The sequence below is a fragment of the Marmota marmota genome, unplaced genomic scaffold (genome assembly GCF_001458135.2).
Source record: "Marmota marmota marmota unplaced genomic scaffold, marMar, whole genome shotgun sequence".
Taxonomy (NCBI): domain Eukaryota; kingdom Metazoa; phylum Chordata; class Mammalia; order Rodentia; family Sciuridae; genus Marmota; species Marmota marmota.
In genome coordinates, this window is record NW_026000093.1 from 38,597,313 (window position 1) to 38,623,707 (window position 26,395).

Here is a 26,395-nt window from a genome sequence, read left to right on the forward strand (position 1 = left end):
ATCCTATAATTTTTCTTTTTTTTCAGAATGTCTGAGATAAAGGATCTTCTAGAATTTTTATTATTTACTTAACATTAAATTTTTTATTATTATAATTATTAGAACAAATTTCACCGTGGCATTACCATACATGCATGTATCTTATTATCTTTATGTCCAACTTCTTTTTCCCGCTTAATGATTTGAATTTCATCTATGTTCTTTTTATTGCTGAGGAGTACTCCATCATATAGCTATGCCACAATTTATTCAACGAAGGTGGACATTGCAGTTATTTACATATTATATGGTGTTTATGAGCAAAGTTTCTAACAAATATTTATATATATAGACATCACATAGGCACATTCTTTCATTTCTCTTAGGCAGCCTTAAGTCTATGGTTATGCTTATGCATAAAGTCATAAGGAACTGTCAAACTGTTTTCAAAGTGACTGTATCATTGCACTCCCACCAGCAATGCCAGAGACCTCCAATGGTTGTATGTCGCTGCCAGCCCTTGAAATCAATTATTTTTAATTTAAGCCATTCTGATAAGTCGAAATTTCCTCAATGGCTCCATAATGATATTCTGGGCATCTCTGTGGTCTGTGAGAGTTGATTTGCTCCTATTAGCACAACAGTGTGGCCAAGTGTTTATATGAAGTCATGTGAAGTCAGGTTCTCCCTCCAGCAGAGCTCAGCTCCAGGGGTCAGGTGCTTTGAATTGCCTTTTGCCAGGCTCAGTGGGTTAGAACACTATACATTTCAGGATTATTCAGTCTGTTTCATTGCTCCTATAATCTCATAGAACCATTTCATATAGAGACCCTACTAACAAGAACTCCAGAGAGAAAGTGTTTCAGTGGAGATTTGTCATCAGCACAGAAGAACCCTAAGCTGCGTTTCAGTGATTATCTACACAACCCTGTATGAATAAGGAGGGGGGAGTCGGGCTAAACCACAACAGGCTAAAGGTCTTTTCCTGGAATGTCACTTTTCCTATTCCACAGCAGCAAACCACGGCTGTGATGTGCCGTAAACATTGATGGTGTCCTATTTCTTTGTGTGGAATTGCTTTTCTCTCATCACTGACTTAATTTGATTGCACCAGTTTGTCACCTGTCATGTTTAGCTTCTTCTGACTGCAAAACATAATGACAGTCTATGCAATTTAACAATGATGGACCTACATTTTGCGTCTTCTAATCAAGATGAACTAAGAATTTGTCACTCTCATCTACAAATTTGGAATAAAAAAAAAAAAGTTCAAGAATTTCTTCTTTTCTTTCCTGTCTTGTGTTTTACAGGTGGCCTGTCTAATATCTTGCATTTTCGTCCTTATAGTCATCTATGCAATTGGACCTTTGCTGTACTGGCTGCCCATGGTACCGTAATGTTTTTCTCTCTCTACCGTTTACTTTTAATGACAATCATTGTGAATACATTTCTAGGAAGTCAAATCAATAATCCTAAATCTGAAAATCGTCTCACATAAGTAAAGATAAATGGAGGGGAGGGGTGCAAAGATACTACATTTGATGAGGTAAGGATAGCACCAAGGGAGAGTACCATGTCTGTTTTCTTTTTATACACACACACACACACACTTAGTTGTAGATGAACACGATACCGATACCTTTATTTACTTATTTATGTGGTGCTGGGGATCAAACCCAGTGCCTCACACGTGCTAGGCAAGCACTCTACCATTGAGCCACAGCCCCACTGTGACTGTCTTCTAATTCTTCAGCTCACATATAAAAATGGCACTCTGGAACTAGTTCTTTTGTGCTCATCTGGAAGGTGGAACAAGAAATACTCTGCTGTACAAAAAGTAGAGTTTGGAAGAATTTTATAAGAAATTTGTTTAAAAAAAAATTGTGCTGGGGCAAGGAAGAAGGATCTAGAATACATGGTCCCACCCTTGATACATCCTTTATACTAAGTGGCTCAGAACATTAGAACCAGTAGTTCCTCTTGCTCTTTATAAGCCTGAGGTACCAAAGTGACTCAAGTTAAGATGCTGGGCTAAAAAGAGCCAGTCTCCACCCTTTGTTGCTCTAATTCTTCTCTTGTGCAGTGAAGATAAATATTTCCATGGAATGATCTTCCAATAATCGAGTTCCCTTTTCAAGAGAGTTATAAACATCCTCTGGCAAAATCAAATAATTGAGATTCAATACAATTATAAAGAAATGAATAATATAAATAATAATATAAAAATAATATAGTTTTGCAACCAGCACATTTCAAACAAGTTACACTGTGTAATTATGAAGGGACATACTATTCATCCTTATCATTCACTGCTTTTCCTTCCTTTTTTTCTACCTTGGGATGTGGATTTGCAGAAGTTTTTGTCCTGTGATTTTCCTAGAATTGATATTATATTTCTAAAGTACAAAAATAAATTAGTTCTAAACAAAACAAGTATTACTTTAGTCTTCTAATTGGTGACGGCTTCTCCATAGTAATTTCTTTTAAAAACAAAAAAATAAAAAATACGGTGGTCCTTTTAATTTCTGACTAAAATCTTTATCTTGATTTTTACTGGCTTATTTTTGTTTGCAGTGTGTTCTTGCAAGTATTATTGTTGTGGGGCTGAAGGGAATGCTAATACAATTCCGGGACTTAAAAAAATATTGGAATGTGGATAAGATCGATTGGGTAAGTAGAAATTTTACCCTAAATTTTCTTCTTTGGTTTAAGCACATTACTAAATAAGCTTTAATAGTTTTATTTGCAGAAAACAGATTTACGCTTTTAAGACTTGTGTACTTTATGAACTACCAGTTATTGTTTTAAAAATCTTAATAAAAGCATTAAAATAGAAATTGTTTTCATAAGAGACAGAAATGGAATTTTGTCAGATTTGTGTATAGTTTGAGAACTTTTAAAGAAATGCTAACTAGCCAAGCATGGTGTCACATGACTCTAATCCTAGAGGCTCAGGAGGCTGAGACAGGAGGATCATGAGTTCAAGGGTAGCCTCAGCAATGACGAGATGCTAAGCAATTCAGTAAGACCCTGCCTCTAAATAAAATACAATAGGGCTGGGGATGTAGCTCATTGGTTGAGTGCCCCTGAGTTCCATCCCGGGTACCAAAAAAAAAATGCTAACTAATTTGAGTGTATTGGGGATGTCCAGTTTACATTATGAACTGATTCTGGAAACTAGGCTCATCAGGAAGGTACACACCAATAGAGATATGATGATTTATAATGTGTATATAAAACTAGCATTAATTACTCTGAATGTATGCTATGTGGAGATAGGGTGAATGGCTTTATGGTGATCACATTCATTCTAAATACATGAATATCTTGAATGAATTACACTGACAAGAGTGTTATGTTAATAGGCTATTGCTGAGAACAGATTAAAGTATACTGAACAATGATGAAGTGTGGTTTCAATGAACAGAAATGTTTAGCATACTTACATTTTAGAGAAACCTGTCTGTATATGGGCATCCAAATCCTCTCCATATAGGAGAAGTAATTCATGAATACCCTTCTCTTTATATGGTATTGATCATATTGAAATGTCATGATCTATGTATTTCTACTCCTTCAGATTCATTGTTCTGTGAGCCTTAGGGGATTGTTTTTTCTAATACCTACTTATACCTACTTTCATAATAACGAGGTGCAGTATTACTGAGTTTCTACCAAAGTATGATGCTGAGTGCCATGAGCAATGTAGAGATGAGCTACAAGTCTTTCCCAGATGCTTATGGTTCAGGAAGCAAACACAGAAACACCTGGAAATACAAGTGAAAGCTTGGTGCAGGGGAAAAGTGGAGGCAGAAGCACTCATTTGTACTGGTTAATACGAAGGGCTCTCACAGCAGAGCTGAAATATGAATGGAGATTACAGGCCAAGAGGACAATTAACGAGGCTGAGTGAGGATCATGACTTTTTTTTTATTAGTTGTTGATGGACCTTTATTTATTTATAAGTGGTCCTGAGAATGGAACCCAGTGCCTCACATACGCTAGGCAAGCGCTCTACCACTGAGCCACAACCACAGCCCAACATTTTTTTAAATTTTAAAGGTGGTTTATATGAAATCACTCATGGGGAAAAATAAATAAGAAGATGCAAACTTATTCAACAAGCTACTGGATAACCCTGTGAGAAAGGTATTTCTAAGGAGCTTATTAATCATATGGAAGGAAACATGTTTCCATATTGCAGGGGACAGGAGATATCAGAGAAGGCTTCTTTTCAGAAGTGATTTCTAGGTGGAGATTTGAAGAATGAGTCCATTTTATCTGGGGAAGAGAGAAAGAGACCAATCTGTGCAAAGATACAGGAATGAGCATGAGCATGTTTGAATCTCCATATCAAGGTGTTCAGCGTGGATGGGACATGCAGTGTGAATCTGCATGTAATGAAAAATGAGGCTGTAAAGTTAAGAATGTATTGGATTGTGAAAGACCACTTTTAGATTTCATTCTGGAGACAGTGAAGTATCACAGAACGGTGAAGTAGATACAAGATTAATAAGTTTTATGTATTAAAAAGATCATTTGAGTAATTTTAGGGAAATGAATCATACTGAAAGAGAATAACACAATTAGAGCACTGCCCTAGTAATTCAGGCAAATGAGGAAGGCCTAGACCAAGGCTGAGATCATGAAGTTCAAGACAAGATAGATTTGAAAAATACTTAAAAGACTGAAATAGTTAGTCTTTACCACCAATTCATCCTATAAAGTAGATCCATCTAGAATGACATCTAAGACTCCAGATAGGAACATCAATGGAAGAAGACACTATCATTCATGGAGTTATAGAAAATATAGAATTTTATTGTTTAAAAACATGTAAATTGGTTACCTTTTATCTTTAAATAATATAGGTTCTCATTTCTGAGTTATTCATTTCACCTCTTTGTTTTCTGTATGTCATCACTAAATAGTTTTCCTAAAAGGGTTCATGTGTTTTGTATTCGAAGTTATTACATTTTAAAAATATTGACCTTTTTCACAAATACTAAAATGTAGTTTTTGGCTGAGTTTAAAATGCTTTCTTTTAGAACTTTTTAGACTTGGCATTATCTTTAGACATTGAATAATAACATAGAGAAATAGAAGTAAACATAATAGTTATTATTTTATGCAACTTTGTTTTTTTCTAAATTAATACACAATGAAGGTCATTCTTTCTGCTCACAAAATTTGGTGATGTTATCAGAATATTTCTGTGGTTAATGCTCCAGTATCAAATTTCTATGAGCACCACATATCCTTTTGATCTCAGAAACAAAAAGAAATCTCCAATTTCTATGAGCATTATGTATATTTTGATCTCAGAATCAATAATTATTTATAAAATTTTTCTTCTAATGTATCTTTGGAGATTTTTTTCAAATTTATTTGTTCTGTCTTCCTAAAAAATATTGTATTTGTTGATTTTGCTTTTTCTTTTTTCATGTCTCTGTATTTTCCCATGACTCCTTCCCCACCCCCTGGTGTGGTTTCTTTATTTATTGTATTTATTATAATTCTGATTATGAATTTCTAGTTGTGATTATTCTGTTTTCTACTTTTAAATATTTTTTTATATCACCAATATTTTATTTCTACTCAACTTCTTTCCTAAATTCTTCCAGCATGTTTTTTTATCTCCTTTAACAAAGTTTTTCTCTTTGTTAAATAAAGTATTTCTTTCATATTTCATATCTTTTCAAAATTTTTTTTCCTGAGATTCTGATTACATATTCAGACCTATCCTTTGTCTTTGCTTCATGTTTTCATTTTCTCTTTTCTATAAGTAGTTACCTTGATGATTAGGAATATGCATTTTTTAAGTGAACTTAAATATTTACTAAAAAAATTACATGGGAATTGCAGGAGATAGGAATGGTTTTAGGCATATCATTTTAATACACCTCCCCAGTTAAAGCAAAATCTCAGAAATCACAGGTTCTCTTGCAACCTGACACTTGTCTCCTTTTCATACTTCAGGTTGCTTCATCTCTAAGTCTTCTTTGGTCAGGAATCTAGGTTGTGATACAAATGGCTAGGTTGTGACACTGCCAATGCAGTCATACTGTATCATGTAAAACTCCATGGGTACATTCCTTGCTTCTCTGGTGGCTCAACCTTCCCTGTAGAACTTAGAAGCTCTTGCCTCTTGAAGTTTTTATCAAGATTATCACACAGGATTCCCAGGATTCCAGTGGTTAGGCAAACATTTAAAATTGATTGAACTCTGAGAAAAAAAAATGTGTTGCCTTCTAGTATCCTCATTGATTATTATCCAGATTTCACAGTATTTGACAGATTTGTATCTTATTTTGTACTTAACGATTGTGAACATGTTTTTTTTTACATTGAAGTTGATTTTTTTCCCTTTATAGGTTGTATTTGATTTATTTTAATATAAAGGAGTAGAGTACAGAAATATTTAATATACTATCTACATATGATATCCAAATGTATACTTAGGTAATTCTGGCAGCTGTATGATAAATAGTTTATAATGCAGATAACAAAAATCGTTGTCAGATAATTGGAGTTGTCAGAACAGTCTAGGGAAGGGACAGTAAGGTGTAAACTAGGCATCATTAATAAATTGAAAAAGGGTGTGGTTATAGATATTTTTGATTAATAATTGATAAGGCTTGGGAAATGATTTGACAAGTAGATGAAAGAAGAGAGAGTAAAATGTTTCTAATTATAGTGTGTTGAAGAATATTACTCTTCTAACTGAAGGAGAACATTGGAGGAAGGGGAGATTTGGGTATGAAGTTAATGCATTTGCATTAATGAATTTTTGACTTTGAAGGTGTTTTATAATAATTTGTAAAATGGCTTAAGAGCTTAAAATTGGTAATATACTGCTTGGACATGATTATTGAAAAGTTAGAGTGAGAACATGTGGTATAGGCAAGGAGTGAGATTGAGAAACTTGACATGGGTATACCGGATGCATGATGATTCAATGGGACATTAGATTAGCTTGATAATAGATGAATATTTCTTATCTGCTAAGGAATTCAACAGCAAAAAGCCATGGATTATTGGGGTATAATGTTGATACAACATTTGGAGCAACAAAATATTGCCTAGACTTTTGTGGATATAAGCTATATTACTCAGTAAACATAACATATCTAGATTATTCAATAGATAGAATATGCCTACAGTATAGTGGAAGAATAATTACCAAAAATTGTCTGTGTGTGTGTGTATGTATGTGTAAAATAATTTGAAGGTTTAAAGGCTAAAAAGTCATGTAAGTAGTTATCACATGAAAAATCAGAAACATTTTTAATTTTTCACTTTTTTTTTACAGTTCAATATAGTTTCTATTTTGAGTTGTAGGTCAGAACCCTCTTTGAAGTAATAAAGAATCTAAATGGAGGTTTTACTCAGGGATTCAGAACAGAGTTTGAATAGCTAAACAGATCTATCAAAATTTAATGGTATGAATTTGTCACCAAAACAGATAGTAAAATAGATAGGTCAGGGAAAGGTGAGTTGACCCATTCATTGTTAAATTGTGCTTTACACTGATGGATATTCTATTAGAAGCAAGACTTTATGTGTTCTCTATTTAAGCTTAACCTGGGGGTAAGTTTGTATTTAAGGGCTGTGGATTTCACAAATGATGAAAAAAAAAATAAAAGGGACCCAAGAGCTAATCAATATATAATAACTGTGATAACCAACATTTGGGTCTTTAACAGGAAGTGTTATAGAAAACTGTTGAGACAAGTTCTAATAGAACTATTTACTGATCTATGTTATTAATTTCCATTTGTTATATTTTTAAAGTTGCAAATGTAGCCACAGGGGGAAAAAGAAGCATTTGAAGAGCTTGACTTATAATAGATGGTGTTGTGGGAGGGCAAATATGCTTTAAAAACAGAACCAGATGGCACCAAAATTTTTGGTTGCTCTGATGAGTCCTGGCCTCCAGGATTTGTGGTTTTTTAAGTGGCAGGGTCCAGCATCCTTAGTTGCCCATGCCATTTTGAATCATGGAGGCTGGCCAGGAGGAACTGGATTCTTAAACTCTTGGTGAGGTCTTGTTCTGCCACACTCAAGCAGGTTCATTTAGTGTTCAAGGTTGAGTAAGACTCAGAGTCCTCACAGGAAGTTGCAAGAATGATTAAAAACTTAGTCTTGTGTATGATTGAATACAATGTAATACATTAGAAAAAGGAAAAAAAAACACTACACAAATAGAAGACTCATATGACTGCCAATTCATCTCAATAAAGGAAAATCATCTCAGTGTCCTAACCTAAGAGATGACAGGTTGTGAATGAGCTAAGTCCTAACTCAGCATTGCCATTTATAGGAGATGGAGCCTATGTGTGAATTGTCTTAAAATATATTTTCTCTTACTCCAGAATGCTTGTCTTTAATATCAAAAGGAATTTTACAGATAAAAATCTCTCCATTTGCTTCTAAAGGCTTAGCTTTTCAAAACAGTCTGTTTTTGAGAATCGTACAAGCTCAGTGTAGATAAGTAATATAGACAAAGAAAAAACATTTTCAATAAAAATTACCTTTAGAAATGTTTGTTTCAAATGTGTCTAAAAAAAAAAGAACTATAACTTCCCTCTCCCAAGATCTTATGCTGTTTTCAGATTACAGAGTAGTTTTTACCTTTTTTTTGTTTATGTATGAATAGAATTAAATTACTTTTTGAAGTAAACATTGGGACAGAGGAAATCAACTGAAAATTTTATATATAATCAGAGTGGTATAGTTGTTTGGGAGAAAAGAAAGTGAAAATTTTGTCAGTTTATTAATTGATGGATACAGGATTTTGTATTTAGAACTATAATCTTCTGGATTTCACAAATTATTCTTCCCTTAAAGATTTTATTTTCAGCACAAAGCTTAGAAAAGCCAACTATACTACAATATCTTGTTGCAATTATAAGTTCAGGTGTGGACAATAGGTATAGTAACTTTGAAATACCATCTAAAAGAGAATTAGTTTCTTGCAACTTTTTGTAATATTCCCAAGAACTATGTTGTCCCTGTTTTTTTTTTTGTTTGTTTGTTTGTTTTAGCTTTTACAACAAGTGGCCCTTATAGATAAAATTGTAATGATCTTAATAGTTGGTCTAAAAGTAGAATTGGCAGTGTTGCTTGATTCAATCACTTAAACACTAGGCTTTGAAAGTCTTATGTGACAATAAACTATATTGGTAATTTTATAGTAATCCTTGAAAACAGAATATTTTTGAGAAAGACAAAAATCTGCAAACAATTACTTGTGATATTATTACATTACATGAGGAAGCAATAGGAAATTATGGCATGTATCTGACAACACACACATTGATCAACTATTTACAGATCTTCAAAACAGTGATTGCTGGAGATTGAACTAAGGTTTGGCAGTGCCTGGAAATAAAAGAAGGAAACTTTCCCCACTTCTACTGCCACTGAGAGTCTGGTGGAGCCGGGATTTGCTTCTGTGTTCCTGGGCTTCTGTTTACCACTTCATAAATGATATCTACTTTCTGAGAGATTTGGTCACAGGAATATTGTAGATTAAGATTGGTGAGGGATTTAGAAATCACAAGAAAGATGAGAACACCAAAGAACCCACACCTTCTGTTTTCTATTGCTCTTTCAGGGTATATGGGTCAGTACATATGTCTTTACAATATGCTTTGCTGCCAATGTGGGACTGCTGTTTGGTGTCGTCTGTACCGTAGCTATAGTGATAGGACGCTTCCCAAGGTAAGATCTTATGTAAATACTGTTTCTTCTTAATCAGCTGCAAAGTATGTGGTGTTGTTACAGAAAACTGTTGAGACAGATTCTAATAGAACTATTTACTGATCTATGTAATTAATTCCCATTTGTTTATTTCTGTATATCATTTACTACTAGAGTCTCATGTTTTACCTGTTAAAAGTGAATTAAAGATAAAGAGATAAGAATATTTTATGTTGATACATTTTATATGTATAATATATAATATTAGTGAAGAAGAATATCAAAATTTTAAGCTAGTATGTAATCAGCTTTCTATTGCTATAACAAATACTTGGGATCAAATGAACTTAAAGGGAAAAAAAGGTTTATTTTGGCTCATGGTTTCAAAGGGTTCAGTCCACGGTTGCATGGTTGCATGGCTTTGGACCTGTGGTAAGGCAGGATATCATGGTGGAGAGACCGTGGTGGAGCAAACTGCACATTTCATGATTATCAGAAAGGAAAGAGAGAGAGAGAGAGGAAATGAATGAAGTCCAATGCTCCTCCTCCGCTTTTTTGGTACTAGAGATTGAACTCAGTGGTGCTTAACCAGTGAGACACTTCCCTAACCCATATATATATATATATACACACACACACACACACATATATATATATATATATATATATAGAGAGAGAGAGAGAGAGAGAGAGAGAGAGAAAAGAAAGAGAAAGAGACAGAGAGAGAGAGAGAGAGAGAGAGAGAGAGAAAGGCCCTTGCTGAGTGGTTCAGAACCTTGCTAAGTTGCTGAGGCTGGCTTTGAACTCATGATCCTCCTGCCTCAGCCTCCCAAGCTGCTGGGATTCCAGGTATGCACCCCCACACTTGGCCCAATATCTGCTCTGAGGACATGCTACCAATGGTCTAATTTCACCCCACTCTTAGAGTTTCTACCACCTCCCATAGTGACACAGGATATTAACCAAGCCTTGGGAGCACATTTCAGATCCAAACTGTAGAAATATATAAAATATATTAAAATAAATAAATCCCTTAGCCATGTACTCTCTCAGAGATTTTTTTAAATTATGTGAAGGGATATAGTATCCAATGAGACACAACCATGTAGCAGCAGTAATCACTTGGAAAATTAAGTAACTATAAATTTCTGGATAATTTATTGAGGAACACACTTCCTTTTTGTATATCTACTGAACATCTATAAATTATTTCCCCTATTTTGATCAATTCCCTTTTCTGATTTCTCAGTAGCCATCTGAAAATGCTTCTCTTCACTTCTCATCCTTCTTTTGAAATGTGTATTATATTCCTAAAAATGTGTTTAGAGACTCTCGATAGACTCCATCTTTATAGAATCTGTATCTACAGTTCATTATTATCTGACTTGTCTTGCCACTGATTCCCCCTTTCCTTTATTTCCTCCACAAACAAGATTTTATCAAATACTGCATGCTTTCTCATCTTTTCTCTTTTATAATTCTTTACCAATCCACCTCTTACAGCTTGGAGATATGGGGCTCTGGGAACCCAAATGAGGTAAATTTCATTTATTAATCTCTAGTTAGATGTCTATGTTGTTACTCTATTTTCAAATATCCCAGAGATACATAGATTTATCAATGTCTTGTGAAAAAAAAATGGGTTATAGGATCTAAACCATTTCAGACACTTTCTAATTATAAAGATATATGACATCCCTTTCATTTCTTCATCGTTAATGTAGTGATCAGGAAATGACTTGTTATATTTTCTATCTGCCTTAACTTTAGAGCAAAGACTTTAAGTATAAAAAACATGAAAGAAATGGAATTTAAAGTGAAGACAGAAACAGATGATGTAAGTTTAGTTTCCTTTTTCCTTTGTGAAATTATTACATTTGTGGATTCAATAGTTTTGATATAGCAAATAAGGTGATACATTTTGAAAATTGAAACGTGATAATTCTACTTCTATTTATTGTGAACTTCCAATGGTACATATGTTGACCACCACTCATGTGGCAGTGGATATGCAATGAATCAATAGAACAAAAGAGAATCTCTTTGGGTTAGCATTCAGATGAAATTATACCATGGTTCATATACCTACAAGGCATAGTCAAATCATGGCCAAGATTAGTCAGACATTTGGAAACCTCTTTTCCATAAAGTAATCAAACAAAACTGTTAGTCTTCTGGATTAAATGGTAGAGGAAGAAAGGGAATAGAGAAAAGAATAAATCAAGATTGGTTCATGGTGTTGCTTTTTAAAAAACTCAGTCAATAAGGTTGCATAGTTAATAGAGGGTAATTAAGTTCAGTGGTTCTGGAAAGCTAAGAGGATTACAGTTTTGCACAGTAGACACCTTCTTAAAGAAACAAACTACATAAATTGTCTTGCTTTGCCTATGCTTAGGAGAGTCAATTGATAGTGTTTGAGTTCTAGTATTTTGCTTTAAGAGATGACAAAACAATTTAAAGTAAGGGGAAAAATGTTGACTTGAATTATTTTTGCCAATTTAAAAAAAATTGCCCTCATTTTGAATCTGTGTTCTCTTTTATTTCTTATATTCACTTGTTTCATTCAGTATCTCATGATTTCCTTCAAAATAGAGAGAACAGACCTCCCACCAGAAGGACCCATGTTAGAGTATTTCCAAGTAGCAACATCAGGAGTACTCCTGCAACACTCAGAGAAATGGCTTGTGCTTTTAATAAGCATAGAAAGACTCGCCTCACAGAGAGCTGAGTTCAGAGCCTTTGAGGGTTTCCAGACTTAACTTTTCCACTCTTTTTTTCTTTCCTTGAATTCGTTATGACAATTCAGTGTTTGTACAAAATTCCAGTCTGATTCTCTGGTCCCTGAAGTCCTCAGTGTATCAACCCTACATGTATAATCGCATTGATATCCTTAGCTTTAAGACAGAATTCAACTTTGGAATAACTATTTTTTTCAACTTAAAAGTCACTGGCTAATAAACTGGCTAATCTTTACCTTCTTTAAGGGCTAACCACATGTAGAAGAATATGAGGTTATTTTCAAAAAAAATGAAAATGCAGGAAATTTCTTCTATCCTTAAACCTTGGTTGATTTGAGTTTCATCAACCCACTGAAAACCTAATATCATATGATACTTTTCAGATGGTTCTTATAGTTAGCCTTCAGGTAATCCCTCACTTATCTTTTCATTCATACCACATGGAAATTTTAATTTTACTTAAATATTATACCACACTGGTTTCTTAACATTTTATGTCCAAACTAAGAGGGGAAGAAACTAAGTCTGAGCAAAATTTGAATATGAGTTGGTGGATGGAATAGCTAACACAAAATGAAATGATCTGTTATTCCTGTTACATTCATGTACTTTCCACACTTTATTCACTCAAAGCACCTATTCCTAATTTGGGAGATTTCTTTTGACTCAGCGAATTCAACTTCATTCACAATTTCTTTCCTGGGACAATGAATATCTCCATTTTTTAGCAAACACATATTTTTTTCATCTTATCTTAAAATAATAGACTGACACAATCTCACGTGAATTGTGGTGACTAGCTAGGACAAATATAAGAAATTCGTGTTTTATTTTTGGATTCTAAGAAGTTGACTCTTGATTAAAACTTTGGCAGTTTAAGTTTTCTTGACTTATTTGTTGACAATCTCCTCATTAGCTAGAGTTAAATCAATAGTTTTTAGAAACTTTTGAGGTTATCTAGTTTAAACATGGATCTAATTTTAAAAGTGAGGAAATGTAAAGAGGTTAAATGAATTGTCCAAATGAATGTACCTAATCTTTTCTCTTTCATCTCTCTTCCTCCTGCATGCATGACCAATTTCTGCATCTTCTCTTCTATGTGAATTCTAAAGCCTGAAGTTAGTTGGTAAGGAGTTATCATGTCATAGAATTGACCATCCTGTGCATTTTTCCCAGAGTCACAGAGAGGACTGTTTCAGTTGCTCATCACTGAATGTGGCCAATTATACCTGGGCAGCTGGCCCAAACAGACACCTTTTTGTGTCAAAACGTTTCCTTCTTCAGTTCTGCATGTTTCAATGCATTGAAATGCTGCCCAAAGCAAATCTATATTCTGGACACTAACTGTCTGTCTCTTCCTTCCAATTAGGACTATCACTTATAAAGTCACACTTCAGCTAAAGAAAGTTCATGATATTTTTGAGATAAAGGACTGACAGTTGACCATTTAGAAGATATTTTCATTTTTGAAAAATATGGATGGTTAAGTACATTAATTTTAATGACAGATTGAATGGAAGAGGTAATTTGGGAAGATAGGTCTTCATGGCATTCTTTGTATATTCTAGTTTTTTGGGGTCCCAAAAGCCCAGTCAGTAGGAATAAGGGCCACTTTCTGAAAAGCTGCAGACTTGTCTCATGTTATTAATGTTTCATAATAGAGAGGAAGTACATATTCTCCATAAGAAGTGTGATAGTGCATTAAATCTTCTAAACAAATTTTAATAATTAAAGTGATAGTTAAGAGATTGCTTCTACAATTGAGTGACATTTGGAGTTAAAAGATTTAGATTCATTGGGTATAGTTATTCCATTTTATTTAATTCAGAGTTCTAAACCTACTTTTTTTTTCTTCTTTAAAAGGAAAGCCTGCAGCAGGTGAAAATTATCTCAATAAACAATCCACTTGTTTTTCTGAATGTGAAGAAATTTCATATGGATCTAATAAACATAATGCAAAAGGAAAATGCCAACAACCAGCCACTTGATGATATCAGTAAGGTAGGTAGGAACAGTGACTTTATGATTTGAATGTCATACTACAGGTAACTATACCTCATGACACTAGAATACATCTCATATAAAAATAATACATTATAAAAGTGTCTGCAATCCTCTCCCCTCAGCAAAACCTAATATCATATGATACTTTCAGATGGTTCTTATTGTTAGCCTTCAGGTAATCCCTCACTTGTCTTTTCATTCATTTACTGAGTGCATGTCTAATGAATATATGTATCAGATACTATAACCTCAAGAAGAATAAATAAGACAAGTCACTTAGTTCAAAGGAAGTTTTTTTTTTGTTTGTTTTGTTTTGTTTTTGTGGTGCTGGGGATTGAACCCAAGGCCTTGTGCATGGGAGGCAAGCCACTCTACCAACTGAGAAATTTCCCCAGCCCTCAAAGAACTTTTTTTTTTTTTTTTTTTTACTGAGTTTCTAACAAAAATACAATTTGTTAGCTCTAACTCTTAAAGAAAGAATACAACAAATGGATTCAGAGAAGCACAAATTACTACCACTACTATGATAACATTATTATAAAATTCAGTCTTCTTTATTTCCATAAGTAATGTTCATTATCAGAGTTATTGAATCAAATGTGCATTGGTAAAAGTTAATGCAAAGGAGCTATTTGTCATCATTTGAGTCTTGCAGGCCCCTGTAATATGAAGAGCCTGGACTTTGGAGCCAAACTCCCTGGGTTTACTACTAACTAGCTGTTGAACTTTAACTGAGTTACTGAACCTTTGTACTTCAATTTCCTCATCTATAAGCAAGATGATTAAATATGCAAAGCACTTAGAATAGTGCTTATCCTACTCAAAAACCCTACACTCTTAGCTACTATTATCAGGTCAGTTGATTGCACTTTTCATGAAGCTTCTCTTTTAAAAAATGTAGTTTTTAGTTGTAGTTGGACACAATACCTTTATTTACTTATTTATTTATTTTTATGTGGTTCTGAGGATTGAACCCTAACCCTCGCACGTGCTAGGTGAGTGCTCTACTGCTGAGCCACAACCCCAGTCCTCATGAAGCTTCTCTTGACTACTCCAGACCACAATGATATCTTCTTTCTCTTATGTCCTTGATTATGTGTTGTCTCTCAGTCATCCAGGTACTCCACACCACACCCAATTTCCCTTATTATTAACATCTTGCATTACTGTGGCATATTTGTCATTATTGAAAAACAAATATTGATACAATTGGTTGATATAATTGACATAATAAACAAAAGTCCATGTTTTATTTACATCATCTTAGTTTACCTAATTTCCCTTTTTTATTACAGAATTCCATCCAAGGTAACACATTATATTTAGTTGTCATGCTTCCTTAGGCTCATCTTGTCTATTGCTTTTTTTAAAGACCTTGAAAGTTTTGAGTAGTATTGGCTAAATAGTTTATAGAATGCTCTTCTATTAGAATTTGTCCAGTGTTTTTCTCATAATAAGACTGGGGTTATGAGTTTGGAGGAGGAAATCTATAGCAGTAAAGGGTGATTAGTTTATTGCAACCAATCAAAAGTACACAATATCAACATTATTTGTTACTGATGTTGACCTTGATCACCAAATGAGGTAATGTTTGCCTGAATTCTCCTATGTAAAGTCACTGTATTGTCACACTTTCTGTGCTGTATCTATGGAAGGAAGTCACTGTGTGTAGATGACAGGTAAGGATTGTGGTTTGGAATCTACCTCCTTAAAGGTGGAGTATTTATGTAAATCATTTGAAATTATGCACAAAAATTTCAAGTAGGCAGTTTTAAGAGGAGGGAAAGGAAGTTCACACTTGTTGAATGTGTCTTGGGGCCAATTCCTTTAATTGGGTTAACTATCATCACCAGCCACACCATGTAGATGACATTACTCGGATGCTACATAAAAGGAAGGTTGAGACTATGTTTCAGTCAGCTCTGTGTTGCTGTGACCAAAACACCTGACAAGAAAAACTTAAAAAAGGGAAAGTTAATTTGGGGCTCATGATTTCAGAGGTTCAGTTCATAGATGGCTGTTGGGCCCAAGGTGAGGCAGCATATCATGGAGGATGGACATGGTGGAGGAAAGCTCCTCCCTCAGACAGCAAGGAGGCATGGATGTAGGAAGGGACTGTAATAATGTCCCCAGTGACCTACCTCTTCCAGCCACACTCCACCTACATACAATTATCACCCAGTCAGTCCATTCAATCTAGCATGGATTGATTAGGTAACAACTCTCATAATCCAATTCTTTCACCTGTGACTATTCTTGCATTAACACATAAGCTTTGTGAAGACACCTCATATCTAAACCATAACAGACTGAGAAATGTGAAATAAGCTGATAGAAACTGTACTGCCGATATTTTACTCAGCAATGAAAGAGAATAAAATCATGGCATTTGCAGGTAAATGGATGGCTTTGGAGAAGATAATGCTAAGTGAAGTTAGCCAATCCACCAAAACAAATGCCAAATGTTTTCTCTGATATAAAGAGGCTGACTCATAATGGGGTAGGGAGGGGGAACATGGGAGGAATAGATGAATTCTAGATAGGGCAGTGATGGGAGGGAAAGGGAGGGGGCAGGGGATTAGCAAGGATGGTGGGATGTGATGGACATCATTATCCAAAGTACAAGTATGAAGACAGGAATTGGGTGTCAACATACTTTATATACAAACAGAGATATGAAAAATTGTAGTATATATGTGTAATAAGAATTGTAATGCATTCTGCTGTCATGTATTTAAAAAAATAAAATCACTTAAAAAGAAGAAACTGTACTGCTGATAACTACAAAGTAATACTCAAAATATATAAGCTGTATCATTGGGTATTCAGAAAGGAAAATAAAATTTCTCTAGTTTACCTTAAAAGTAAAAAATAATTTCACAACAGCAGCAGCATAAAGCAATGTTTGGAAGCCTCATTTGGAACTGGAAAGACATAGGCTTTGAGTCTAGCCCAGCTCTTAACACCTCTGTGAATTTAATCAAGTGTCATAACTTCCCTTATCTTTGACTCTCTCATGTGGAAAATGAGATTGAGGATGAAATGATCAACATCAGGTCTTCAGTGTGCAGTAAGTACTGAAAAAATACCAGTTGCTATCATCCTCATTAATGAGAATAACAATAATACAGTGTTCAAGAAGTAGATAGCATGTGGTCTCATTAGGGGCATCAGATATTGTCAGAGAAGCTTCACTGAAGGATAGAGAGCCATTCTCCTTCTCCTTCTCTGGCATCTCCATAAATTAGGAATGTTTCTCAGGCATTTTCATGGATTTAACTTTTGTGTAACACAAAATGTCTGACACGTGGCTCTCTCTCTCTGAGAATGCCGTGTTAATGAGGTTAATTTCTGTTGTGTATGCTACATGATAAACTCAAACAAATGTTTAATTTCTGACCCAAAATGGAAACAAACTAAGTTTTACAGCAAACATTCTAAAGAAGACAGTCTGACTTGATAACATCAATAATCCATGAACTAATATACCCTTAGAAGTCTTTTTCATCTTATAATTTCAAAGTTTATTGTATGAAGAATTCTGAAAACAAATCCTGTGAAGAATATTTTCTGGAGACTTTCTTTCACTGTAGATAAGAAATTATGTGTTATTTTTTCCCCCATGGACAGTGTCATTTTTTAATAACAATATTCTCCTTTGCATTTGTTTTCATTTCAGTGTGAACAAAACACGCTGCTGAATTCCCTATCCAATGGCAACTGCAATGGTGAGTGAGCTTTAGGTAAAAAGGAACTAAGTGTTTTGATTTTAATTTTTTATCTATTTTGGTTTTTTAAAAAATATTTTATTCTAATTTGTTATATATGACAGCAGAATGCATTAAATTTCATATTACATATGTAAAGTACAATTTTTCATATTTCTGCTTGTATACAGAGTATATTCACACCATTCATTTCTTCACACCATTCATGTACATTCACTATGGATGTGTGAAAGATGAGAGTGTTTTTGGTATCCTGATCCAAAAGAAAATATAGTCAAATTCTTAGTAACCTATAATTTTACAAAAACTGATTCAGAAAGTTAAAGAAATTCCTATAATTTTTTCTGTAACTATTAAATAAATTAAATCATTACTTCAAAATCTTCACACAAAGAAAATTCCTTACCTCAGGGTCTTTACCAGTGAATTCTACTAATGGGGAAATATAGTGCAAGATTTTTCATAATAGCACTCTTTATTATCCTATAAAAAACTGGAAACAAGCAAAATATTTGTTAGTAGTACAATGGATAGAAAAAATACAGAATGCTTATATAATTGATTAAATATGTATTAAGTAATTATTATATTAAAGTATATATATAATAAATATAGAATAGAATAGAACAGAAAAAAAATATGTGAATCAATTGCATCGATTCATGTCAACATGGATACAGTTTAAGTATTAGCTTCTCTGGTCTTTCCTAAATTCTCATGGCAAATTTGCAGTTTCCTGCCAGTGTTCTCAAAGAACTCTTCTAAAATATTGACATAGTGCTTACTTAATGATGGCTTTTTCAATGGTTTACTTTGCTGTTAAAGTGAAAACTTTTCAGGGAGTTCTCACCTCTGCCTCCCAGCACCTATTCCACTTTGCACAGAACAGTAGCTGATGAGAAAGTCACTTTGCTGTATCCTGTTGAAACGTTGGCACCCAGTGGCCCTTTACAGTGGTCAGAAGTAGTTGATGAGAATATTCCTCTGTCATCTTCATCCTCTCCTGTCTTTTGACACTCCAAAAACATCCTTAGTCCTCTTCTTTCTTATTCAGTCACACATCCTCCCCTTAATGTTTTACTTTAAATGCCAAGGCTAGGCTTATTGCTCTTGTTCTTGATTTTCCCCTCTCAATTTAATCTAGTAAGTCCCAAGTTTTCAATTCTGTAAATATTTCAACAGAATTGATGCAACCTATTAAAATAAGTTGAAAATCATAATTTAGAGCTTATCTATGCTTCATGTATTTTCATATGTATGTATATATACAAATATATACACATTTAAGTAATCATTTACCTATTGCTTTCCTCAAAAGAATAGAGCTCTAAAAACATAATAATTATCTAAAAGTTGCCACAAGTGGCGTATTTATTTGCCAGTGTAAATTTTTATAGGCTGTCAACATCTGGGACAAAGGGACAATACGCATTTAGTCACTAAAACCTGTAACTCTTGGTTTCATTACGTCTACATTTTCACTTTTGTGACTCTGATTCTGTCCTTAATTAAGTTCAGAAAGAATTAGTATAAATTTCATATTATTTTTTTTCTGCTGTGAAACACATGATGATTCTAAAGCTTTGAAGCATTCTAGCTGGGAGTAATAAGGATCCCAGGAGGGTGGCTACAGAGAAGTTGAGTTTGATTTGGAGCATGGTAAATTGAAGTTTATGGGAAGTCATGTCGGAGACATTCAGTGGGTTTTGGAGAATACAGAAAAGATCCGAAGCTGGGGGAGGCATGAACTGCATACAGCAATGAGCAAAGTAGAAGAGAATTAATCTTCTCAGGAGAAGATTCATAGTTGAACAGATGATAGAATAATCAAAAGATATGAAACAAGCCACATATATCATAAGATAGAAATTGTGGTAATTCTTTGAATGAAAATAACAATTGCTCATCTATGGAAAAATCTTCTGTTACTATGTTTAGTGGTTTGGGTCCCCACAACATTTTAGTCATCTTATGCTGATCTAAGAGGCACCCTGTTGAGGTCTCCATTAGTATTATGATTTGCCACTTTAGCCTCCAGCTCCTGTTTATCTACTAAACCCCAGTCCTCCTCCAGGTCTCAGCTCACACATCCCATTCCTTCATTCCTGCCATTGTTCACTCAGCAAATATTTCTCACATTTATTGAACATGCAGTAAATCTTGGGTGCAGTAATAGACCCTGCCTTTTCAAGGATGAAAAAAGAAGACATGGTTTTTTCCGTGTGGACACTGAAGTCTAAACAAGGTCCTCCTCTCCTCCCACCCTCTTCTATTCCCTGTGTTAGTTAGCTTTTTAGCACTGTGTCCAAAAACCTGACAAGAAAAAAACCCCAAACTTATTTTGGCTCATGGTTTCAGAGATTCCATCCATGGCTGGCCAATTCCACAGCTTTGGGACCAAGGTGAGGCAGAACATCATGGCGGGAGGGCATGGCAGAGGAAAGTTGCTGGATTTGTGTCAGCTAAGAAGCAGATAGAGCTTGAGTATAAGGAACTAGGGATAATATAATCCCCAGGAGCACACCCCAGTGACCTACTTCCTTCAGTCATGTCCTACCTGCCTATAATTACTACCCATTAATCCACTCGAATGGATTAATAGGCTGATCAAAATCATTTCACCTCTAAACAATCTTGAGTCTTCTCACACATGAGCTTTGGGGAGAAATCTTATAACCCAGTCCATAACACCACCCAAATCAACAGTTCTGGTGTATAAATTTCCTGCTGCTGTTGTAGCAAATAGTTGAGTTTAGTGGCTTAAAATAGCACAATTTATTATTTTACAGTTTGGGGCCACAGAAATCTGAAATGAATCTTAAGGACATAAAATCAAGGCTTTGACATGGCTATATTCCTTTGAGAGGCCCTAGAGTAGACTCCATTTTATTGTTCTTTTCAACTTCTTCTGGGCATCTGCCCCACCCTGCATTTTCAAGCCAACAGTGTGGAATCTTCAAATCTCTCTGACCTCTTCTTTTGTCACAGCATATGCTCTGACTATACCTCTTGCCTCCTTATGATTGCATTAGATCCACCTGGGCAATACAGGATTATCTGAAATCCCAACATCCTTAATTTAATCAAACCTGCAAAGCTACTTTTGCCTTACAAGGTAATCTATTCACAGGTCTTGAAGATTAGTTGTGAAGATGGAGGGGGTGGGGTGGGTTGTTCTGTCAACCATATAAGGTCTCCTGGGCTTCCTTAGCACTTTCTTTAATCTTTTTCAGCTTTCAAAACACTTAGAATTACCAGTTCAACTGACTGGTTTCCCTGTTTGTGAGTCCACTGAAGGTAGAGACCATCATCTCTCTTGTTCACTGTTGAACTCACGTTTCCTAAGATGGTACTTAGAGTAAGAACTCCAGAGCATCTATACTAAGTGACTACTTGAATGAACACATGAATGAATGAATGAATGAAATGCTCAATAACATGTGCATGTTTTCCAAAGGTAGTGTTGTTGTTTGTCCTAAATATTTCTTGTCCCCTTATTTCTTGAGAAAATTAGAGATTTTCAAGAAATCTGCTTCTCAATAGTTAATTGATATCAACAGAAAATACTTAACTTTTAAAAAATTATGAGTGACTCACAGACTGTCAAGAATCTTTTGAAGTATATGAAAGGCACTTCTAAATTATGCAACTATGAATTCTTTTTAATTAAAGGAGTTAATGAATATTCCACAGGAAAGAGCTGGCTTCCACAGTCTGGAGTTAATTGCCCACCCACACCTGATGGTTAATTTCTTTCTGAAATGTTTTTTTATTTTTTTTGTAGATAAAGCCTATCATTTACCACATCCCACATGGGTATAGATTAGTTGTCTCTCTGCACATGCTCCAAGCTTACCTCATTTTGCTTAAGGCAGGATATTAGCTGTGCATTCACTTTACTCTTTTCTGGGATGATGTGATTTTTATTGCGCTAGTTGATTTACTTAGAAGCTTAGAACACAAGGTTATATCCATAAAATCAGCACAATTGCAGAACCTAGAGGATATTGTGTAAAAGGAAGAATTCACTTATTTTTAAGAAGATTTCAGAAATGTCCACTGTATTTTAATTTTCATTTGAGTGAATTGGTGGCTTAATCATTGAGATGTCTTTTTGCCTTTTTTATTTAGAAAAGACATCATGAATGGCTTCTTTTAAAATAGCAAAAACTTATCCACAACTATATGGCATGAGTCTTTTGTTTTGCTTTTGCCTCGCCTGTCAATCAATACTGTTGGCAAAATGCCAGGGGCCATACAGACTCTGCCGTGGCTCTCAGCATGCTTTATTTTATTTTGTTTTTGTTTTGGATGGCCTGAAAAATATACACATATTTTGATCAAAAGAATTGCAGGGGTTGGGGTTGTAGCTCAGTGACAAAGCACTTGCTTAGAATGTGTGAGGCACTGGGTTTGATCCTGAGCACCACATAAAAATAAACAAATAAAATAAAGGCATTCTGTCCATCTACAGCTACAAAAGGAAAAAAGAAAAAAAATGCAGAGAAGAAACTCAGATATAAAAATAAAAGACAAAGAAAGTAATGGCATGAACACACTTTGAGACAATGGAAGAGAAAATTTTATATCACTACTGATAAAGCCCAAACATTTACATGGTTCATAATCCATCACCACTTAAATTATGAAATAATTATAAGAAAAGAGAGAATGACAAGTACAATTTAGAAGTGAAATAAATGTGATAAGATAGAAAGAAAAAAACTTGTTTTAAAAAATATTTTCAATATCTTTTTATCAACAATAGCAAAACAAAAGACTCATGCCATATAGTTGTGGATAAGTATTTGCTATTTTAGATACAGTTGTCAATCTCTCTAGATAAATACACAGATTTTTTTCACTGTAGTATTTTTAATGTTCAGAGTGACAAATTTTTGGTCAACTAGTAATGGTTTTCCAAAATGCTGAGTTGATAAATACTTAGGTCTTATTTGACCTTAGTGGAAAAAGTAAACTGAAAAATCCTATCTGCCCTGCTATGGAATGGGATGATAGAACTCATGCCACAGGGGTATAAGCAACAATATTTGTAGTTTCTTTTAATAAAATTTATTGACTTTAAAAAATCAAATATGACTTATATTGTTTCAATTACAGTTTATTTTTACTAACCCTCTCTTATAAATATTATAATTATGCTTTCTAGTAAACAAGGAATAACACATTAGAAAAATTTGTTATTCACTAATTTTTATTTTTTAGGTCTAATTATTAAAGCTATTTTCCTTTAAAGGAATTTTTTGGACAAAGAATTTTAGATTGTACCTTATTTTGAAATATGTACTATTTGATGTCATTTGGTCAGAATATATTATAAAAAGTAGAAGATAGAAGGACTAATTTTGATATCAAATTATGTCATTATTATCAATTTAAGATCTTTTGCCACATATTTCAGTGGTCTAAGCCATTTATTTAATCAAGGCTATATATTTTTTTTAACTGGTGATTTTTTTTATTAATGTTTAACAAGCATGCCCACCTCCAAGCATTGGTGTGCTGGAACATCTTTAACAAGCCAATTTTTGGAGTGGGGGACATGGGTGGTGCTGCACAGAAGCACTTATCTGTAACATTTGCCAACATTCCTATGATGAAAATATCTACATAATCACTAATGTCAAGCCACCAATATGTTCTCATTGAACATGGAGTAGGGAAGATGTGTACGTGATCGGCATGAGCAAAGGAACCATATAAATTTCATTTTTAAAATGAGCATCTTAAAAAAAGGTCTACATCAAAAACCTACAGATACTTACACGATGTTTAACTGAGAGGTTTTTATACCCTCAAAATTTAATGAAATGTTTCTAAATTGCATAAAAATGTACTTATAACCCGACCAACACTCCACTGTTGAGTATTCTTTTCTTAGAGCAAGTATTTTGCTTTTTTTGTGACATCTCAGTTTTTTTTCCTGTCTGATAATGAGCAGGGCACATTATACCCAAGAGTATCAACAGGTCCCTGCAATAACAGAGGTAAGTCCTGTGTTTATTGAGACAAAGGGTGAAGGCTAACGATGCCACCACATAGCGGTCGGTGGATAAGCTAAGTTGTAGTGACTTTCAATTTTGTTTGAGGTTCTAATTTATCATTTTAGACCAATAGAAGCATAGCCTGAACCTGTAGTAACTGCTTAGCCCCTTCTTGCAGGAAAAACAGGGCAACAGAAGGCACAACTTCAATGCCTGGCCCAGAGTCTCCCCTCAGTACATGCTGGTTGAATGGGAGCAGGAGGAGTCTGAGATCTGAAGCTGTCATTAGTGTTTAATTAAAGCTGTCCATATGGTTGGGATGCTTACATCTCTGCATCATTTCCTTGAAGGCTGCTTTTCACATGAAGCCTTCCCCAATCACTCCAGTGAGACTTCTCCTTTTGTAAATTCTCATTCTTTTTCGTTTTATCATTTTTAATCATATGTCACTTCTGAAACAATCCTATCCTTGTCACTCAAGGATATTATAAGTTCCTTAAAGAAAGTAGGATCTCACTCATATTTGTTAGTACCCACTGTATTTTAAAAATGTCCTCAACATACTATATACTTTGTAGTTACTGATCAATTAATAAATACAAATACACATCCAAAGGTGAAATTTCAAAACAAATCACATACCTGAATACCACCTTTCAAATATGTTGAAATTTGCTTTGTATCATTTCTCCTTCTTCTAACAGTTACTGCCATATAAAAATTTTCATGTCTCTTTTATATTTTCTGTTCATCTGTTTTTCTCTCTAAGCAGTAGTTTTGTTTAAAACATTTTTCCCCTCGTATTTTTCTACAAATCAAGAAACAATCATATTCATATTTTTCTAGGGAAAAACCTTGAGAATTTTTACTGGCAAAATTATTCTAATTAAGAATTAATTTTTTCAGAGAATTTCATGATAATTATGAATTGGAATTTATCTCATAAACGTTGGCTGTTAATGCTGGGAATACATGAAGCGTACATGGTCTTCTCTGAGAGCTATGATACGTTTAGAGGGACCCCCAAGTAGGACTTGTCACCATTTAGAAATACCATCTCACATGAGGAAGCTGTGGCCTTGAGAATGTCAATCAAAAAAGAGGTCATAAACTCCCAAGTAGCATCTATTATTTCTTTCCTATCAAGTACATTCAGGGGCAAATTTAGGCAGTTTTACTGTGAAAATAAAGCTTAATTTTCAGGGTCTGTCATACAGGTCCCTTTAAAATTTGTGGGACAAGCCGCAGAAATGGATCTTTGACTTAAAGTGTGAATCCCAGATTGTGTAAACCTCAAGCATCACAAAACAGGGCTGTTCCTCTGGGCACACCCATCAAGGAAACTTGTGATATCATGGAAAGCATATCCTTAGAGGCCTCTGTTCTATCCTTGTTTAGTTCTAACTTGTTAGATATCTTTTCAAAATCATTTAAACTTGCCTACCCCATTTGTCTATCTGTGAAATGATACTGGTAATTAAACTACCCTGCCTTCTTCTCTTGAGTTATGTGATAATTATCTTAAATAACATCCTAACAATAAAATATCCAAGTTCAGAAATAATTAGTAATTAACTGAAAATGTAAAAATGAAGAGGCGTTTGGAATTATTATTTTTAAACAAGAGGTCACTATTGTCTTGACACCATTCAATGAAGTCAGCAGCAAAAACGTCTGTGAATATTCACTAACTGAAGTCTCTGTTTTCTTCCTACAGAGGAAACTTCACAGTCAAGCTCTCACGACAAGTCAGCCTTAATCCTGGATTGCAGTGGCTTAACCTTTTTTGACTATTCTGGTGTCTCCATGCTGGTTGAGGTATTTACAGTCTGTGTCTGGATTGATTCCTTCCCTTCTCTTTAGTAACAGGGCCTTTTTAAAAATTATTGGTGCATATTAATTATACAGAATGGTAGGTTTCACCGTGGCATATACATACATATAACATATTTGAGTAACAGGATTTTTCATCAGCCATTCTCTTAGCTCCGTAGTCTGATATTCCTTCCCTTGAAGGGACATAAGACCTTGTACTTCACACCACTGTAGATTTGCTTTTAGGAGATCCCATTAAGCTTTTAGGTATGTACATGTGTGAGGATCAGAGATGGAGTATTTACTGGGTAGGTATAAAACATAGCCTTGAGATGTGGTGGGCATAGCACCTATAGCAGTTAGTGTGCAAGGTTTCCAAAAGAGTAAAAGTCCCCTACAGGACGCCGACTGCATGATCAAA

At 34.4% G+C, this 26,395-nt stretch overlaps 1 protein-coding gene across 3 annotated transcripts in view; it reads left to right on the forward strand.

The window, feature by feature from the left end:
* Window positions 1–26,395, forward strand: part of Slc26a7 (solute carrier family 26 member 7) — a 105,834-nt gene that overhangs the window by 73,215 nt on the left and 6,224 nt on the right. For all 3 annotated transcript variants that reach the window (XM_048782779.1, XM_048782780.1, XM_048782781.1), the window contains 7 exons: window positions 1,290–1,367; window positions 2,554–2,649; window positions 9,599–9,705; window positions 11,455–11,521; window positions 14,286–14,423; window positions 18,106–18,154; window positions 25,877–25,977. In XM_048782779.1, coding sequence (XP_048638736.1) covers window positions 1,290–1,367; window positions 2,554–2,649; window positions 9,599–9,705; window positions 11,455–11,521; window positions 14,286–14,423; window positions 18,106–18,154; window positions 25,877–25,977 — 636 coding nt within the window. The remainder of the gene's footprint in view (window positions 1–1,289; window positions 1,368–2,553; window positions 2,650–9,598; window positions 9,706–11,454; window positions 11,522–14,285; window positions 14,424–18,105; window positions 18,155–25,876; window positions 25,978–26,395) is intronic.